A 20,750-nucleotide genomic window follows, 5' to 3' on the forward strand; every position below is an offset into this window, starting at 1 on the left:
AGCAAGGCTGGGTGACTGCAGGGTTGAAAGGAACGACTTCTATAAACTTATAAAAACACTGTCTAGATACGAAGCAGTAGTAACGGTACAGCTTTTCTTCTGTAAGGTGCCATCTAGCTGTATGGTGGTGTTTTTTTTTTTTTTTTTTTAACGTTTATTTATTTTTGAGACAGAGAGAGACAAAGCATGAACGGGGGAGGGTCAGAGAGAGGGAGACACAGAATCTGAAACAGGCTCCAGGCTCTGAGCTGTCAGCTCAGAGCTCGACGCGGGGCTCGAACTCATGGACCACGAGATCATGACCTGAGCCGAAGTCGGCCGCTTAACCGACTGAGCCACCCAGGCGCCCCTGTATGGTGGTGTTTTTATTATTGTGCTACACAATAAAACTAGCTTCTTAGGTTAATGTTGAACATTGACCTTGACCGGCACCCTGTGTGCTACCTAAAAAGCAGAGGAGCCCGGTATTTCTGTTTGGCACACTTGGTCAAAACTGTGAGTGTGAATGGCTCAAGGCCAGTGCAGTCACGGTTTCGTAAAACCTCAGCCGGCCGTGCCCTCCTGACTGTGGGTCAAGGGCATGGTTACAGCGCTGATGACACAGGCCGGTCCAAGTATACTCTAGGGCAGCGCTATCCAAATGAAATAATACGAGAACTACAAACAGGAGTCTCAGACGTAATTTAAGTGATCTAGCAGCCATATTTTATTTTTTTTAATGTTTATTTATGTTGAGAGAGAGAGAGAGAGACTGTGTGAGTGAATGCACAAGTGGGGGAGGGGCAGAGAGGGAGAGAGGGAGAGACAGAGAGACAGTGAGAGAGACAGAGAGAGAGAGAGAATCCCAAGCAGGCTCCATGCTGTCAGCATGGAGCCCAACGTAGGCAGGGCTGGGTCCCACCGCCATGAGATCGTGACCTGAGCTGAAATCAAGAGTGGAGTACTTAACTGACTGAGCCACCCAGGTACCCCTCACCTTTTCCTTTTTGAAATATGGCTGCTAGGGACACAGTAGCGGCTCAGTTGGTTAAGCCTCTGACTCTTGATCGGCTCAGGTCACGATCTCGAAGTCGTGCCCCATGTTGGGTTCAGTGCTGGGTATGGAACCTGCTTAAGATTCTCTGTCTCTCTCCCTCCCCCTCTGCCCTCTGTCTCTCCCTTTCGCACACTTGTGCTCATGCTCTTTCTCTCTCTCTCTCTCTCAAAAAAAAATGAAAAAGAAAGGTTAAATTAAATAATGTTTCATTTACCTCAATATATCCAAAATATGATCACTTCAACAGGTAATTCACATAAAACATTACTAATGAGATTTTTTTTATATTCTTCTTTCCACACCAAGTTTTTGAAACCTACTTAGAGCACACGTCAGATTGGACCAGGCCACATTTCAGGTGCTTCAGACACATGTGACTCATGGCTATCCCTGGATGGCACAGCTCAAGGGAAACGGCGGGGCAGCATTCCTGAGCAAGGGGGCCCTCACGTCCACGTCTGGCTCATCTCTGCTCTGCACCCCAGAGGGGCTGACCCCTGCAGACTGCAATTCCCAGGCTCCTGGGTCAGCTGGCTTCCATCTGGGCTTGGCCCCTGGGAGACAGGAAACAGGGAGAAACCAAGGCGCCTCCCCCCTCTTTCTATGCCTCGGACGGCACTACCAGCAGGGACTTGGGTCTCCTTCATGGCTCCAGACCTCACCAGGTAGGCCTTCTGTGCATGACCCTGACCCCTGGGCTGGCAACACCATCTCCTCCTTTTGTGACTCAGGGCTGGAGGTGGCGTTGGCTTCTTGCCATTGCTGATCTCGGGTTGTTTAGCTTCTCAGCTCCTTTGTCATCTGGGTAACCAACTGCCTGGATTAAATCCTCTCTCTCTGGATACTTGCAGTCGCAAAGCATCTCCTCCCAAGATATTCATTAATTATACTGATTATTAGTGTAAGTATATTATATTTATTAATTAATTATAGGAAGGGAAATGAGGACTCCATCTGATACCACCTTAACCAAGAGATGAAGGGATAACATTGGCCATCACAAAGCACATCACCATCATGGACGCCCCAGCGTGATGTGCTGAAAAGGGCACATCACTTGTGAGCTGTTCTTGCCAAAAACGCACAACCTCAATCTCACCGGGAGGAAACATCAGGAAACCCAAACAGATGAGCTTTCTATGCAATAAGTAACCAGTACTCCTCAAGTCAAGGTCATAGAAGACGAGACCCAGGAAGTGTCACGGATTGGAGGAGAATAAGGAGACCTGACAGCTGGATGCAAATTCGGATCTTGGAACAGAAAAAGGTCATTCGCGGGAAAACTGGTGAAATCTGTAATAAAATCTCATTATGCCAATGTTACGTCCTTAGTTCTCATTATGGGACTATGGTTATAAAAGGTGTTCATATTAGGGTAAGCTGGACAGGTGCATGGGAATACCCAATACTATTTAAAAAAAAATTTTTAATGTTTATTTATTTTTAAGAGCAAGAGAGGGGTGGAGAGAGAGAGACACACACACAGAATCTGAAGCAGGCTCCAGGCTCTGAGCTGTCAGCGCAGAGCCCGACGCGGGGCTCGAACCCACGAACCGCGAGATCATGACCTGAGCTGACGTCGGATGCTTAACCGACTGAGCCACCCAGGCTCCCTGACCCTATACTATTTTTACAGCTCTATCCTAAGTTTAACTAAAATAATTTCAGAATAAGAAGTAATACATATATGTACATATACACACGTATTTTTGAATAATGCATACACACAAATGCATGTATATATTTGCATAAAATGTTCAAACTACTGTGAATGTAATCCCTCTCCTTTATATACTTGCAGCGGTTCCTCCTTTCCTGGTCGGGGCCTGGCCAACAGGGTAGGGGATGGCCAAGACATGCAGCGAGACTACTGGCGGGGGAGATCACGCACCCCTCATTCCATCCTGGGACAACCTCGCAGAGAAAGTCTCCCACCCCCCTTTCCAGGTGTCCCAAACGCTTCACCCCCAGCTGCACAGCACTGATGTGACATCCCAGAACAGTGATTCGTGGGTGGGCGCACCTCCTCCTGGGCTCGGCAAGGCAGGGAAGGGAGCCTCCATGCAGGGAGAAGCAAGCAGAGAGAAGGCTGGGGCTTCACCCACTTCCAGATGCAACCTCACCCCTGGCTGGGCTTTCCCAGAGCAGTTCCAAGCTCCTGTGAGATGGCCCTGCTTTGTCAAAGTCATCCTTAACTTAGTATCTGCCAACCAGAAGCATTTCCTGGGTGCTTTCAGTGTGGGACCGGCAACACGCACCTTCCTTCACAGGTGAGGGGAGATGTCCAAGGGAAGACTGTGCCCTTGGCAGGGGGCTGGGGTGGGTGCAGGGAAGGCAAATGGGCAAGTGGGGATTCCCAGAGAAGCGTGAGCCCGGGTGTGGACGCAGGTGGGGGAACACCGGCCAGCGCAGAGGCAGATCTCAACAAGCATGACTCTCTGGCCAAGGCAGTCAGAGACCTTTTCTGGGTAGACAGGGTCAGAAGAGGGGGGAGCGACCCTAGTAGGGGAGGGCATCATCAGAGCTGTGTTAGGGAAGGCTAACTAGCCCGGGGGGCGGTGGGGTGGGGGAAGTGCAGGGGGAAAGCAGGCGAGGAGGCTAGAGTCCAGCGTTCGGGTTTCCACTGGTAGTCGAGGCTGAGACGGAAATGAAGGGAGTCTGAGAGCATGGTACAGACAGGCAGCAAGCAGAGGGGCTGATCTGTGTGAACGAGAGCAAGATGGTCAAGTCTGCAGAAACCCACCCCAGAGACCCAGCCGGGGCTGGATACAGGCAGGCCCCTGGGCGAAGCTATTGGAGAGGGGACTGTGGTCCAGCTGTGTGCAGCTTTCCTGACCCCTGGGGGAAGAATTAAGTGTGAATCCCTACACTTATCCCACAAAGCTGTACCCACTGAGCTTGTGAGGCTCCCACCTCCCACCCCTGAGGAAGCAGCAGCCCCAGGGACCTCTTCTCTGCTGCTGCTCTCCGGTGCCCAGTTGGGATGAGGGTTCCTTCCCTGGTCCGAAAGCCCCTTGGGAACTCTCCCTCCTCGACTCCAAAGCTCCTCCCCACCTCTGCTGGGACTGCTCTTAGTCTGCAGCCCCCACCCCCTGTCTCCCCTTCCCCTTTTTGGAGCCATTGTCTACAAAAGTCTCCAGATATAGACCTTCCCTGAACTTGTCCTTATCTGTAGAAGATGATTCCAGAATGGAGACAAGGGCCCCCACCTCAAAGCACTCTCATCTGTCCCACCACATGCCTGATTCCAACACTAGAGAGTTTCTCCTTCAAGGTAAACTGGTTTACAGCTAGAAGCAAGTCCTCTGCGGGAAGAGATGGTGTACTTCTGAAAAGGTCATTGAATGTGAAGAGGCAGGAAAAGTGGGAAATTTTTATAAATGGAAACGATGAACATCGAATTCATGAGTGGTGGCGTAGGGCTTCCACTGTGGCTGCTATAATTAATTTTTTTTAACGTTTATTTATTTTTGAAAGAGAGAGACAGAGACAGAGACAGAGACAGAGACAGAGCACAAGCAGGGGAGGGGAAGAGAGAGAGGGAGACACAGAATCCGAAGCAGGCTCCAGGCTCTGAGCTGTCAGCACAGAGCCCCACACGGGGTTCGAACCCACGAACCGTGAGGTCATGACCTGAGCCGAAGTCGGACGCTTAACCAACTGAGCCACCCAGGCGCCCCCTGCTATAATTCATTTCTTACTTTACAAAGCAGAAACACAAATGGCACAGCGTTAAGATGTAATAAACAGGGGAGTACAGATGTTTATTCTATACTCAGAAGAGATGCTTATTCTATTATTCTTTGCTCTTCTCAGCACATTTGAATTATCTCACAATTCAAAAACAATTAAAATCAATTCTCTGTCATTTGCGCCCCAAAGGGGATAGTATTTTAGGAGCAGACTTGGTGGAAGATGGGGGAACCACTGAGCACAGTGGGGGAGGCTGAGGGTGCTAAACATGAACCACCCCACTTCTCAATGGTACAAAGTCCCCCCAGGGGTTGTACTTCCCGACATCCAAGGAGATTACCAGGCTAGAGCCAAACCGGCAAGTTGACTCGGTACAGGATGAGACAAAGAGATAATCGATAAAACCGCATCCATGAACAAACAGATGTATGAATGGGAATTTAGGCTGTAGATTATATAATGATAAGGATAGCGTTTCAAGGCAGGGGAAAGGAGAGACGATCCGTAAACACCAGGATCGAGACAACTGGAGGAAATTGAGGAAAAATTACGCTGGGTCTGCCCCACGCTATCCATCAACAGCACCTTCCAAGTTGATCAGCCTCCAAGAAACAGGTTTTAAACTACATCAAAATCTAAAACTTCTGTGTGACAAAAGAAATCAAGACCAAGATGAAAGCCAAGTGAGAGACAATTTGCAGCACATACAACGAGAATAATTTGCCAGAATATATAAAGATTTCATTTACATCTAGGCACTGTTCTAAGCCGACTACGTAGAGTAACATTTATTTTTCATGGAGATCTAGGCACGTTCATTATGCCCACATTGCAAATATGGAATCTGAGGCGTAGCATAGCTTGCCCAGAGTGACACAGCCAAAAAGTGGCAGAATGAGTACAGGCATAAGCAGCTTTTAATTCAAAGAGCCAATAAAAATGTTGGATACTAAATGTAATGTGTGATCTTGGATTCGACACTGAACCAGCATTTTTTTAATTGTAGTAAAATACACAGAACATAAAATTTACCATTTTAACCATGTTTAAGAGTAGAATTCAGCGGCATTAAGCACATTCACATCATTGTGCAACTGTCACCACCATCCACCTCCAGAGTTTTATCATCCTCCCGAACTAAGACTCCGTCCCCATCAAACACTAACTCCCCAGGCCCCTGTCCTCCTAGCTAACCGCCACTTTCCCATTCCGCTTCCATTCTCTGTGGACTTTACTAGTCTAATGCCTCACAGAAGTGGAATCGTACAGTATTTGTCCTGTTGGATATGGTTTATTTCACTAAGCATGAAGTCCTCAAGATTCACCCAGGTTGCAAATGTCATAGGATTTCCTTTATTTCCTTAAGCTTCAATCCTAGTTCATTGTATGGATAGACCACATTTTGTTGATCTATTCATCTACTGATGGACGCTTGGCTATCCACCTTTAGGCTATTGTGAATAATGCTGCTAGGAATACGGGCGTGCAAATATCTGCTCAAGTCCGTGCTTTCAATTCCTTCGACTATATATCCAGGAGTGGAATTGCTGGATCACATGGTAATTCTATGCTTAATTTTTAAGGAACCTAGAATTTTTTTTTTTTTTTTTGGCTATAAAGGGTATAATTGGGAAAACTGGTGAAATAGAAGATTAAATACAGATTAAATAATAATACTGTTTCAATGTTTATTTCCTGTACTATGATTATGTAAGAGAATGTCCTCGTTCTTAGAAAACACACACTGAAGTGTTGAGGAATCAAGGGGAATCTACAACTTACTCTCAAATAAATCAGAAAAATCTCTTTATAGAATCTCTCCCTCCCTCCCTCTCTGTCTCTTTCTCTCACCCTGAGAGAAGAGAGATAGAAAGCAAATGCTGGAAAATATTAACGATTGGCTATTCCGGGTGAAAGATATACAGGGACTCTTTGTAGTATCACTGTCATTTTTATTTACATCTGAACTTATTTCAAAGTAAAAACTCATTGAAAAAGTCATCTTATCCAGGGCTTTTTAACCAAGGGGGTGGCAGGACCACCCAGAGAGCAATTTGAAAGTCACGTGGGAGCCACTACTTTCTTGCAATGCCCAGAAAGGGGACGAGACTTCCTCACGGAGCTCAGGCATGGGACAGCCAGCAGCAGAATCCCACTGGCCTAAAGACTGAGCTTCTCAAAGCCAGGAGCAAGTTCAACCGCTTCCTTTACGCTGGGCACACGGGCTCACTGACTAGGAGGGGAAAAAGAAGAAGGCGAGGTGGGGGCACACGCTGGCTGAGAGCCCATTCTCCATCCACGTGATGCTCCAGAAAAGCCTTGTGTGTAAGGGGAAGGAGGTGCTGTCCGAGACCTGAGATTCGAGAGAGGAAGAAAGCCTTTTTTGGTCCTATCTTAAAAAAAAAGAAAAAAAAATCCCCAACTTTTGTGTTGTAGAGGCAGCATAATGTAGTGATTAGGAGCTTGAGTTCTTGAGGCAGTGAATCTTGAGTTCCTATTCCCGCTCTATCAGTTACTCTATGACCTTGGATGAGCCACTTTATTCCTAAGACGCAACTCCCCCACCTGTAATAACTAACAGAAACTAGCAACGGTAGGGGGGTTAAGTGTATGGCAACCGGAGTAAGACCACCCGGTTCAAACCTCAGACTGACCACACACTTCCTGTGTGACCTTGGGCAGCTTATGCAACTTCTCTGTGCCTCAGTTTCTCCCCCGCCCCCTAAGCAGGCAACAATAACAATACCTTCACGGAATTGTTGTGAAGAGTAAATGAGTTAACTTGGACAGGCTTCGGTGTCCTTTGTTAGTTACTGCTGGTCTATTTAGACTCCTAGAGCTCAATGCTGGACCCTCTTCTCTAAGCCCCCTCACTCTCGGCTCAAAATGCCATCCATATGCTACTACTGACAGACGTTTAAGTCTCCGGGTCATTCCTTTCCTCTGAACGCCGCCTTTCCACATCTCCCTGCTTCATCAGCACGGAGACATTAATGCTACGTTAAACCTTTCACGTCCCAAAACTGAACTCTCGAGCTTTGTGCCCCAAAGCTACTCCTCCAGGGTTTCCCGTATCTCAGGTCTGCAAAGTCTATCCCTCCATCTGCTCAGGCTAAAATCTTCAGGGCTGTGCAGTAGAAAATCCTATTATTCGGGCACCATGATAGGAATCATTGTCAGGTAGGTGTCCGACTCTTGACTTTGGCTCAGGTCATGATCTCACGGTCCAGGAGTTCAAGCCCCCCATCGGGTTCTTCACTGACAGCACGGAGCCTGCTTGGGATTCTCTCTCTCTCTGCCTCTCCCCCTGCTGGTGCTTTCTCTCTCTCTCTCAAAATAAATAAATCAACTTAAAAAAAAAAAAAGAAAATCACATTATCTGTACCTTTAAAGTATAACAAGTATCTGACCACTTCTTAGCACCTGCACGGTGATCCCACTGCTCCAAGTCACTATCACCTTTTGCCTGGACCAACCACATGGCTTCCTGGTCCCCCGGCCTCCTCTTCTGACCCCTCCCCTTGCCATAGCTTATTCTCCACACAGCATCCCGAGTGATCCTATTTAACTAGTCACATCACGCCCAACCTCTGCTCAAAACCCTCTAGCGTCTGCCCAGTGTCACTAGAGAAAAGGCCAGAGTCCTCTGAGGGCCCTCCAGATCTGGCTCTTCTAGGACCCTCCCCCTTGCTCACTTTGCTCCAGCCAGATCGGTCCACAGGCTGTTCCTCCAAGCAGGGCACCCTCCCCCACCAGCGCTGTGCCATCACATTCCCTCTGCCTGCAACACTGCTTCCCAGGCGGGCTCATTCTCTCACCTTCTTCAAATCTTTGCCCAAAAGTCTAAGTGAGCCACCGGGGAAGCCCAGCACCACCCCGTCTCCTGCCCCACTCAGGTGTCTGCCTTCTGTCTTTCCTCACTTGAGAAGAAGGGCTAGGGGTTGGGGTCAAGGATTATGGTCCATTCTGTTCTTGAGTTTCTCCCCAGAACCTAGACCAGGGCTTGAACGAACAAGTGTTAGCTCTAATTATACTTCACTATTTAGCCGACAGTGACTGGCAGAAAAAGAGCAGGTTGAAATGATGATACTTTAGGCCGAACCGCCAAATGACGTTTAGGAGATCATGCTAACTAAACAAGTAAGCTAAAAATTATATGTATGCTAGAAGTTCAATTTCATAAAAGGTATATAAAGGAAAAAATAATACATAAAAATGACATTAGATTTTGTCGTAAAGTTATGGTGGGCTTCTTCGTCTATTTTCTGATTATCTCTATTTTTCCAGTTGTTGCTTTAAAAGTAAAATATAGGGGTGCCTGGGTGGCTCAGTCGGTTGAGCGTCCGACTTCGGCTCAGGTCATGATCTCATAGCTTGTGAGTTCAAGCCCCGCGTCAGACTCTGTGCTGACAGCTCAGAGCCTGGAGCCTGCTTCGGATTCTGTGCCTCCCTCTCTCTCTGCCCCAACCCACTCGCATTCTGTCTCTGTCTCTCTCAAAAATAAATAAACATAAAAAAAAAAAAGTAAAATGTAATTGTAGGGGTGGCTCAGTTGGGTAAGCGTCTTACTTGGGCTCAGGTCATGACCTCACAGTTTGGTTTGAGGGTTTGGGCCCTGCATCGGGCTCTCTGCTGTCAGCGCAGAGCCCGCTTCGGATTCTCTGTCCCCCCCCACCCCACCCCTCTCCCACAGAAGCTCGCTCTTTCTCTCTCTCTCTCAAAAATAAATCAACATGAACAAATATTAAAAGTAAAGTAAAATTTTTAACTTCCTAAGAAATGACTGGTAATCAGACTGAAGAGCAACCTCACTAGAAATTAAGAAAATGCAAATTAAGATGCCAAAAGATGATTTGTCCCAATACGCTGGTGGTGGTGTGAAAACAGAACATCGTAGAAAACGATTTGGCAACAGCTATTAAACTTGATTCTTCTTCTCAGCATCTACCCACATAAACACTTTCATATGCCCATGTTCGATAATACTCACGGACGTCTCTAACGTCTCCAGGGGAAAATTGAGAAGTTAACCTGAATTCCCATCAATAGGTGATTGTTAAAGTATGGGACATCCATACTGTGGACTACTGTATAGCCGTTAAACAGAACAGAGCAGATGTAGAAGGGCTCGTAGAACCCCTAAGGCATACGGCGAGGTGAAAGATGTAGGTTACTGACCAACATATTCACTGGCTATGACTTATGACTTTGAAATAATGTATTTCTATAAGCCTGCGTGTGTGTGTGTGTGTGTGTGTGTGTGTGTGTGTGTTGGCAAAAGCATTAAAAAAAGGTGATGAAGTTAACTCATTCATCAGGCACTGAAATGAGGTGGTAGCTAAGGGAGACTTTGTTGCTAATGTTAGAATTCTTGTGTACCATGAGAACGTCCGCGTATAGTACTTGTGTAATTAGAAATAAATCGCGTCGCTAATTAAATGAGTCCCCCATGCACAAACATCCCACGATGTCCCTCAAACTCACTTCTTCAGTTAAGCTTTGCATGGGTGGTCCACCATTGAGTGCTTCCTCCTATGAGTAAAGAGGGCACGGGAGAGGATTCAAAGGGCAGGAGGGAATGAAGGAATGGGATAAAAGGGGGATGACGGAACAGCGCACGGGGAAGGCAGGATGAAGGAAAAACACGAAGAGAAAGAGAAGGAAAACCACCGTGAGTGAGAGATGCCACACCAGTCTGAGTATCTGCATCCCACTCTTTACACCTGCACAGTTGCCTCGCTCTTGGTAAGGACACTTCGCATTTCACACAAAACCCAGGACCTCCAAGTGCCTGACGACATCAAAAAGGACCGTTAAGAAGTTATTTCCACCCTCACTTGTTCTTCAATTGACCTGTTAACAGAATTTATTGGAAATACGCTTTCATTCAATGTATCTGCTCTTTACAACGTCTCTACATTCTATCCATCCAACGGTGGAGCTCAAGGCAGGTGGCCATGGAAGGATGGGGAAGGGAGACAGACATGTCCCACCCATGGTCATGGCTGTCAGCCTCATCAGGGCTTCAGAGTCAAGTGGGGGCTTATAAGAAGGCCAATGTCCAAGCTCCTCCTCATTCAACTGAACTTTAGGTGGGGCTTGTACATCAATATTTGTCCAAGCTCCTGGTGTGATGAAAACTGCTTTGAAGCTTTATGATGGTCCACTAGACCGTCCACTAACTTCAGGAAGTGCCAAACATTTCCCACTTAGTAACATCCCAATCTCTTCCACAAAAGGGTAATGGTAGGGTCACCTGGGTGGCTCAGTCGGTTAAGTGTCCGACTTCGGCTCAGGTCACGATCTCGTGGTTCGTGAGCTCGAGCCCCGCGTCAGGCTCTGTGCCGACAGCTCGGAGCCTGGAGCCTGCTTCAGATTCTGTGCCTCCCTCTCTGTCTGGCCCTTCCCCTCTCGAGGAGGAATTTAATCTCTCCAAAATTAATCTCAATCTCTCTCAAAAATAAACATTAAAAAAAATTTAAAAAAACAGGCTAATGGTCAATGAGATTTAGAGTCCTAATACTCATTCCATAGGGGAAGCAGATCTTAATCACCCAACAGCCTGTTAGTGACAGCCTGCACCAGCAGGAAACCAGAAGTGGGTAGGGAAGCTACCACCAAACAGTGTGGTTTGGTCACTTCCCACCTCTGTACCCCAATCTTCTCTCCTGCAGAATAGGATTATAATCCTCCCTTCTCCCAAGGACAGAGTGAGGACAACTTCCAGGATGTGCCTTTGTGGACTTGGAATCCACTGGAGGGCAGACACTCCTGAAATGTGTGTATGGTAGTTGTGGGGGGGAGGGCATGTGATTTTAAATATGGTATCCCAAAAGTGCTGGGAAACTTAGAACAAACATTCTCTTGGCTATGCATGTAAAGAAAAGGAAGCTTACTGGCCCTATCTATGTCTCTCTCTCTTTCTCTCTTTCCATTCATTCATCCTTCCTTCTTTCCATCCATCCATCCATCCATCCATCCATCCATCCATGCATCCATCCTTCTCCCTAGTTGTTGCTAAAGAAGGTGTGGGGAAAGGGGTGCCTGGGTGGCTCAGTCGGTTAAGCATCTGACTTCGGCTCAGGTCATGATCTCATGGCTTATGAGTCTGAGCCCTGCATCGGGCTCTGTGCTAACAGCTCAGAGCCTGGAGCCTGCTTTGGATTCTGTGTCTCCCTCTCTCTCTGTCCTTCCCCTGCTCATGCTCTGTCTCTCTCAAAAATAAATAAACATTAAAAAATTTTTTAAAAAGAAGGGGTGGGGAGAACACAACTGTACAAGCATCATGAGGTATTTTCTTCTGTCAACCGTCATCTCTCAGATCTTAAAAAAATGATCTCACCAACTGAAAAGCAACATGATTCTCTATTCTCTCAAGTTTTCTCAAGGTTTCCAAGATTCTTAACAATTTTCCTCTTCCAGAAACATCAAAATACCACTTCAGACAGGCCGATGGAGACATTCTGAGGGTTTTTTTTTTGGGGGGGGGGGTTGGCTTCCATTTAAAATAGTCATCAGGTTAAATAAAAACAAGCAAAAGTGCTCTAGCAGAAAGACTTCCCACAAAGTTGTGTCAACAGAGACTTTATTTTTTTTTAAAGAAGCGTGTTATATAAACACATCTAACCCCAGCCTTACTTAGAGTTGTCCACAGCTGCCCCTTCCTCTGGAGTCTGCACCCCAGCTGTCTTTGTGGGTGTATGGGAGCAGGTTTGGTGGGAGTGGGATTAAAATGTCCCTCCTTGGCCAGCGCCTCACAAGCAGATCCCAGGACCCTGCCAGGTTTTGCATTCTTGCAGGGAACATCAGAGAACACAAAGCTTAAGGAATGCATCAGATGTTACAAGTGGCCGTGTTTTCCACGCTGCTTCACAACAAACATCTGTTTCAAAGCCCCTGCAGATGTGGACCTCCAGGCATGGTCAGTCCCGACCTATCCCCTATGCCCTGAGTGAGGGCACGTCTCTATTTGCTCTATATCTTGAGAGCTCAGCCATCACCACAGGGAGGTCAGAGACAGCAGGAGGGCCCCTCCTCCCAGAATTCTCTCCCCAGTGACTGCTCTGGGAACAGAAATTCTACCATTTTGTAAAGTATTCCTCTGGGGTGAAGCTTCACGGCATCCTCGGACCCTCCACCTGTAAAAGCCTATTTCACGTTGGAGGAGCCTTCGAAGGATGTCGTGCCACAGGTGCCAAAGGTCACCCTGGGTGTGCACAGTGTGGGAGGCAGGCCAGCCCCGCGCCCCGTCCACAGGGCCTGCTGCTGGGGAAGTCCACTCTGGGATGCTTCCGGGAGTATGCACGAGTCGGTTCACCTAATTCTGCCCCTTCCCGCACTGCACGACCCAAAGACGTTCATTTCCCTTGGAAATTTTCCAGTCTAGTCAGACCGCCCTGCCCCTTCCATTCCAGGTTATGATATTGTTGACTGTACATCAAACGTGATTGAAAACTGACGCATCATCAGACAAGACACTTCCTCCTCGCAGTCACCTATGGACCCCCAGGTCACTCACCCCCACCTCAGTCCCTGTTCTTCTTGAAGACTTTGCTCCTGGATCACTGCCGCCTTCTCCGGCACCTGCCTTTCTTGGTGACGCTGATGTCAGTCACCGTGGTTCCCGTGCCCTGCCATCGGTTCCACCGCCCCTCCCTTCCTGATGTCTCCTCTGCCCAAGTACCCCGATGCTCGTGCCCAGACTTTCGGTGCCAACTCCTGCACTTCCTGCCCTGGACTCCAAACACCCACTCCCCGACGCTTCCATTTTCTGCTCACTCCTTCCGGTGCCACGATTCTGGTAATTCTTTGACTTCCCAGGCCCCCCAGGCCCCCGTCCACTGACCCTCCACCCCTTCCGTATCTATAACCACGTCGGGCCCTCACTCCTGCCCTTAACTGGCTCAGTGTCAGGGAATGTCACTGTCCTGACTCCCTCACTCCCTCGCCCTTCTCTCCCTGCACTGTCAGCGCCCAGAGAAACAGTCCTGGCTAAATTCAGCGTTGTAACTCTGCACCTGCACCCGCACCCTCGTGGCTGAAAGTAGCCAGAGAAGCTCACAGCTGTGTTGCACCACCAGCTGTCATTCTGGAAGCATGGCTACAAGCCTGGAAATCTCCCTCTGCGATTGTGGGTGAGCCGCTGGGGACCGGAGCCAAGGCCAAGCCCTGTCATCTACTCAAGGCCACTGTGCAGCCTCCCCTCGACCCCAGACCACTCCCATCAATGCACAACAGGCTGTGTTCGCTCCTGTTTTGACCTCACTTCCCCCAAGAACACATCTCCCCCCTTTACAGCAAACGCCTGTAACACACAGAGGATCTGTATCACCCTCCCCATCTCCAACCCATCTCCTTGACGTTCGCCCCCACCACTTGACGGTCACCCCTCTAGTCAGGGTCTCCAGTAGCCCCCACTGCTTGGGGAGGTCATCCTCAGGCTTCCTGTTCCCTGGCCTGGCAGCCGCAGTCCACAAGGTCAGCCCGCCCCGCCCCCATCTCCTCGAACACACCTTCCTCAGCTTCCTGCACTCCACCCCTCCTGGTCTTCCTTCCTGGTCTTCCTTCCCCCCCCCCCCCCCCCCCCCCCCCCCCCCCCCCCCCCCGCCCGTCCCCCCCCCCCCCCCCCCCCCCCGCGGCCAACCCCCCTCCTGCTCTCTGGCTGGCTCCTCCTCCCATCCCTGCTTTCTGGATGTTGGCAGACTCCAGGGTCCATGTGACCCCATGGTCTCCCTGACTCATCCCCTCTGGCTCTCCCCCTTTCTCTGTACCTCAGCCTCCTTGCTGCCTCTGGAATACTCTTCCAGCGGGGCCTTTGCCCGAGATAGCTGCACAGCTCACCCCTCCACCTACTTCGGTGACATCTTTCCTGATACCCTCTTTGAAACAGCAAACTCCTCCCGACCTTCATCACTCCCCATTTCCTTTTCTGAATTTATTTTCCTCCGCAGCGATTGTCACCCACCCGCAGGATGTAAGTCCCAGGAGGGCAGAGCTTTATGCCTCTTTTGCTCCCTCCCAGACGCCCAGCCCTAGAACAGAGTCAGACACAGGGTGGGTGCTCAATATACACCCACCGTAGAGCGAATAATGGACACGTTAGAAGCTTCTACTAATTGTGATTCAAAACTTCGAGGACACTAAGGAAAGCATCACATATGTTCCCACCTTTTCTCTTTCAACATTCCTGAGGAAGCAGAATAATCTCCATTCACCAGATAGGAAACATCAAGGCTCAGAGAAGTTGAGGGGTGTGCCAAAAGTCACACGGGCAGCTAGAAGCAAATCTGGAACCAATTCTTAAACAAATATCTACCGGGAATTGACGGCGCTGAGGAAAGATGCGTGCGATATGGCCACTACCCTGCATGGCTCACACTTTATTCTCGAGAACTCAAGACTTCCAAATCCTGGCCCAGAGTCGGCTGAGTCTGGGCTGCCAGACTAGCCCAGGAGCAGATGGCACCAACCTGAAGTTCTAGTCAAAACGCCTCATGCGCCTAACTAGGGCTGGCACGCACAGCCCCCTGAGGCCTGAGACAGACGGCATGAGACTCAGTTCTGTGGCCGCCAACAACTGCCTGTATTTGAGATCGGAGAGAACGTTCACAAGTTACACCCTTATACGGTGTGCATTCCCGGTAAGCTACAACCTCCAGATCTCTTCTAGAACACGAGCTTGTGGAGGACAGGGAACAGTGCCTAGCCCATGACAGGAACTCTATAACCACGCGTCCAGTGAATTGTGAGTCTGGCCAGGCCCCAGCTGCCCAGCCCGGTGGGATGGAGTAGAGTCGGAGCAGGGGGGCTTCCTGCCTGGATCCCGTGCTCTGCTGCCTGGGGCCATCCATGCCAGGGCCAGGCGGCCACACGCTGCCCGGATTTGGGATTTGGAACCACGTTCGAGTCTGCCAAGGCCCCCGCACCTGCGCAGCGCTCACCTGGGAGATGTGGGACTGGGTCTGCTCGCTCTCGCCGTCCCCCTCCGTCTTGTCGGCCAGCAGCCCCTGCACCTGGTACTCGAGTACGTAGCTGTCGATGAAACGCTCCAGCTCCTCGATTTCCTGTGAGCGGCTGCTCCCAGCCTCGGACGAGGCTGACGCGGCGGAGGAATTCTCCATCCCTCCAGCTCAGGGGCTGCGTCCGGGCTGCAGGAGACAGAACAGCGGGCTCTGTGAGACGTAGCCGGAGGCGGGGATGACGCCCCACTCGAGAACTACTCCCCGCTCCCGGAACATTCTCTCACCCATTACGGCACCTTGGCCTCCCAACATCCCTGAGAAGTCAATGGCGTGCCAGCTGGCCTTCCGTATGAAGAATATGCTGCAACTCCCCTTGTACACAAAGGGAAACTGAGGCCTGGAGAAGGCCGGTGACTTGCCTCACTGGCCGACACAGTAACTTGTGTGATAACTCGTGTGGTAGCTGGACCTCACCACCTGGGAAAAGGCAGAGGAGGGGCCCAACCTACCACCCAAGCCCCACTTCCCAACTGGAATTAGCAGAATCTATCACATACCAGAATGAAACAGACCAGAGGCTTTGACGTCCTTGACCCAAGCATTAGGATGTAAGGGGTTCCCAGACACAAACCCTCTAGGTGGCCTGGGTCCTCCAAGAAAATGTCTCCTTCTAGGGGCACCAGGTGACTCCGTCAGCTGGGCGCCTGATTCTTGATTTTGGCTGGGGGCACGATCTCACGGTTCGTGAGTTCGATCCCCGCGCACGGCGCCTGCTTAGGGTTCTCTCCCTCCCTCTCTGCCCCTCCCCCACCCTCTCTAAATAAATAAATAAATAAATAAATAAATAAATAAATGAAAATGTCTCCTTCTAAAGAGATGTTCCCACTGTGGACACCACACTCTCCTCTAAATTAGCTCAGGCCTCTAGGCCTTAAGTTGTAGACACAATCTCACAGCCTTGTTAGGATGTGGCTATCAGGGCATGCCGTGCTCAGTCTATAAGGACGTGACTGGCTATTGATGGTGGAACACGAAAGGCCTGATGGAGGTCTGGGAGGGCACGGCCTAGGCACGGACGCTGTCTGGCCACCCTCCACAGGCACGTGACTCTCTCGTTAGCCCTTGGGCCCTCTCTCTGTGGTGGCCTGGCATGATGTGGTGGGCATTCCAGGATACCTGCTGAAGTCCGCCAACATAACTGCCGTCCTTCCTGACCAGACTAGATGGAGCCAGCCACTGCAGCGGCCCAGGCCCGCAGGGACACCCCCACTGCCCACTCCTGTCCCCCGAAGCTCCCACCGGACCCCACCCGGAAGTGGGGAGAACCAGGACCTTTCTCACCTCTGTGTCCCTTCCCACCTCTGTGTCTCTTCCCACCAAAGACCCTCCCCTTCCTTCCGACAGGCTCTAGGCCAGACGGGAAGGGGCTTTAAGGCTTATCTGGTGGCCCTTTCATCATCTGCAAATTGGTGCTCTCCATGGGGGAATCTGTTCAGCTGGAGGAAGTACAACCCATACGTGGTTTCATCACCAGAACTAGCAGAATGGTCTCAAACTACCACCAGTAGATCCACAAAGGAGACCCGAATAACGCACAGGACTCTGGGACCACAGGGGGTTGCATGCAGCTAGAAAGTGACTATTGATAATAAAGGCAAGGCCCTGGTATGTTTAAAGGAACACTTGAATTTCAAAACCTTGGATGACTGAGAACTTTTTTGGAACGTAGTTATTCGCCAGTTACCAAGGGTTTGTTGAGTTTTCAACTGTAATGGATCCAAGACGGGGAAAGGAATGGTCTGCTGACTTCCAGAAATGCTGCTGAGACCATGAATGTGGACTCCCCCAGGCCCCCGCCGGCCTTTTCAGAGGCTGGTGTTGGCGATGGGGAGGAAGAACTGGCCGAGGGGACACAGACATTCCTCAATGATTTCCAGGCTTGGGTTTTGGCTTTTGGCTGCTGCCTGGGGCCCAGCCTCCCTGGGACCCCAGGCCAGCTACAGAGGGACTATGCAGGGCTTGCTCTGGGCTCCTGAGCTCGGCAGCCTGCAGGGGCTCATGGGTGTGTCCACCCGGCCCGGAGGGAAGAGTCCAAAGTTTCAGGCCAGGGTGCCCTCATCAGAGTGAGGCCAGGGTGGCAGTGGGTCTGCAGAGAGTCTGCTCTGATTGGGAGAAGCGTGCCTAGTGGTGCAGGGCCACAGTCAGAGGTGACGGTGGGGATGTCCCATGCCCCTTCCTCCACCTGCCATCCGAGGCCTACAGTGGGTTTACATCCCTCCTACCACCAACGCCCACCTTACCTCTCCTGCTCCTGTGGTTGCCCATGATCCCCTCTTAGCCCACTCCTTCTCCGGGCCATACGCCGTGTGTGGTAGGCAGAACTCTAAGAGGGTTCTGGGTGTATACCTTCTCCCAGTTACTCAATCAAACACTAATCTAGGGACTCCTGGGAAGGAGTTTTGCAAATATAATTACATTCCCAGTCAGCAGACCTTAAGACAGGGAGATTATTCAGGAGGGCCTCCTCCAATCACAGGAGCCCCTTCAATCTGGGGTGGGGGGTAGAGACAGAGATTCAAAGCAGGAGAAAGACCCCACGCGTTGTTGCCGGCTTGAAGGAGGAGCACATACAAGGAGCACAGGCAGCCTCCAGGGATTGAGAGCACTCCCCGGCCAATGACCGGCAAGGAGAAGGGGCACCTGGGTCCTACAACCGCAAGCAAGTAAATGGTGCCAACATCCGGTGAGCTTGGGGGCAGGAGACTTTGTCTCCCAGCCTCCAAATGAGAAATGACCTTGGCGGACACTTTAACTTCAGTATTGTGATTTACTGAGCTGAACTTCTGACTTCTAGAACGGTGAGGTAATAAGCAGGTCTTGTTTTTAAGCCACTAAGTTTGGGGGTGCCTGGGTGGCTCGGTGGGTTGAGCGCCCGGCTCTTGGTTTTGGCTCATGACATGATCTCACGGTTTCGTGAGTTCGAGCCCCAAGCTGGGCTCTGAGCTGGCAGTGCGGAGCCTTCTTGAGATTCTCTCTCTCTCTCTCTCTCTCTCTCTCAAAATAATAAACTTTAAGCCACTACATTTGTAGCAATTTGGCACAAGGCCATAGAAAACTACATGCGATGTTCTTTCCGCCTCTCTGCTTCTGCTCACACTGTGCCCCTCACCCAGAGGCATCTTCCCCTTCCCCCCTACTTACAAAATCTAGAAGTGTTTACATTCACAGAATACTAGAACAGCGCCCCAGAGGCCACCTGGAGACTAGCCCAATTCCCTGCTTTCAGAGCGGGCTAGTGGGCATTATACTGTGACTTCTAATGATTAGAATGGCTAATGTGTCCTGTGCCCGCATCATGTGACAGACACTCCTTCCAGCACTTGATATGCCTTCACCCACTTGCCCCTCACAATAACCCCATGAAATCGGTATAATTACACTACTTAGAAGAGAAAACGGAGGTTCAGAGAGGTTAGGTTACTTGCTCAAGTGCGCACAGCACAGCTCCAGGTTGGCCTACACCTCCCCGCCTCTTCATCCCACCTCTTAGCAGCCTGTTTGGGCTCTCAGGACACCTCTCACTTCTCATTCTCCGCTACCCTTCCAGAGCCCAGGGGATTCTTCAAGGGCCATGTGAGCTTCTTACTCCCCACTGGGCCATAGGCTCTAGAGGGCCCCGGCTCTGTGCCTAGCTCAGTGCCCGGCCCTGGGCAGATTGCCGGCCTCAGGGGACTGCAATGATAAGGCTGATGTCCAGAGAGGGCTGAAAAGGAGCTGCCTGCAGGAAAAGCTGGTGTCTAAAGCCATGCCCATTATTCCTTGAAGGCTTAAGATCTTATCAAGGGCCTCCTGGCACACTTTCCAGGTACAGGCGGAGGACTGGGCTTTGCAGGAACTAGACAGGAAGAGTTTCCAGGGGGATCAGGTGCCCGGCCCCGCCCGCAGCAGAAGCACTGGCCTGCCCTGCTGGACTCTCCCCTAGGCTCTCACAGGCCCCTCACAGGACCACAGCACAGTCCCGTGGGGGAGCCTGGGGTCAGTGATCACCGAGGAAAGGGGCAGGCATTGACACCCATTCCCAGCCCGCATTAGTCTGGTGCCCAGAGAGAAAGAGAGGACTCTGTACACAGGTCACTTGTCTTGGATGCCTTGTGTGGTCTCATCTCCGCTCGGTGCCTCCCCCCCAACAACAGTCAGAGTCATACAGTGAGCCTGACTGCACCTCCCCTCAGCTCCCGAGCACCTTCTGCCCAGGGCTTCTCAGACACACGCCAGCAGATGCCTGCAGGAACCCACCGGGGGCCTGGAATCCTGCACCCTGGCCGTGGGAGGAGTTAACAGCTCTAGGGGCAGCCCTCCACAAACACTCTCTCCTTGGTCTCTCAGATAACAACTGAAATGTGTTCTTCGTAATCCTCAGCAGGTCCCAGTGGACTGAGCCCAGCTGCCTACGGTGGTGACCAGATCCATAGTACCCCTCTGCCCGGCTCTCCCTGCTCCTATGTCACTCTCCCCAGGGATGCCTGTTCTTGGGGTACGTCCAGGAGCTCTGCTTTCCCTGAGGGAACCAGGCTAACGTATCACCTGGGTTCATTTGTACATTCCAGAATGAGTCCCAGCCAGGGAGCCAAGAGGCCCCTCTTGCAGCAGAAAGGCCCAGCACTTTACCTGTTTACCAGAGAAGAGGGCAGAGGGAGAGGGAGGGGGTGCTGTCCACATCATCTGTCTGCTCAGCTATCAGGCTGGAAGTTCAGGCAGGCACTCGCACCCCCAGTTTTTTTTTTTTTTTTTTTTTTACGTTTTATTTATTTTTGAGAGAGGGCAAGAAAGACCAAGTATGAGCAGAGGACGGGCAGAGAAAGAGGGAGACACAGAATCCGAAGCAGGCTCCAAGCTCTGAGCTGTCCGCACAGAGCCCGACGTGGGGCTCGAGCCTATGAACCACGAGATCATGACCTGAGCCCAAGTCGGACGCTCAGCTGCCTGAGCCACCCAGGTGCCCCACTCACAGCCCCAGTTTTTAAAATTGCAGTAAAATATACATAACGTAAAACATACCA

The 20,750-nt window shown here is 50.6% G+C and overlaps 1 protein-coding gene across 5 annotated transcripts in view; it reads right to left on the bottom strand.

Moving 5' to 3' along the window:
• CTIF (cap binding complex dependent translation initiation factor) overlaps positions 1–20,750 on the bottom strand; it is a 291,774-nt gene that overhangs the window by 201,562 nt on the left and 69,462 nt on the right. For all 5 annotated transcript variants that reach the window (XM_049620101.1, XM_049620100.1, XM_049620099.1 and 2 more), the window contains exon 2: positions 15,670–15,876. In XM_049620101.1, the coding sequence (XP_049476058.1) occupies positions 15,670–15,849 (180 nt within the window). In that variant the 5' untranslated portion in view covers positions 15,850–15,876. The remainder of the gene's footprint in view (positions 1–15,669; positions 15,877–20,750) is intronic.

This window comes from Panthera uncia (genome assembly GCF_023721935.1).
Source record: "Panthera uncia isolate 11264 chromosome D3 unlocalized genomic scaffold, Puncia_PCG_1.0 HiC_scaffold_8, whole genome shotgun sequence".
NCBI classification, from domain to species: domain Eukaryota; kingdom Metazoa; phylum Chordata; class Mammalia; order Carnivora; family Felidae; genus Panthera; species Panthera uncia.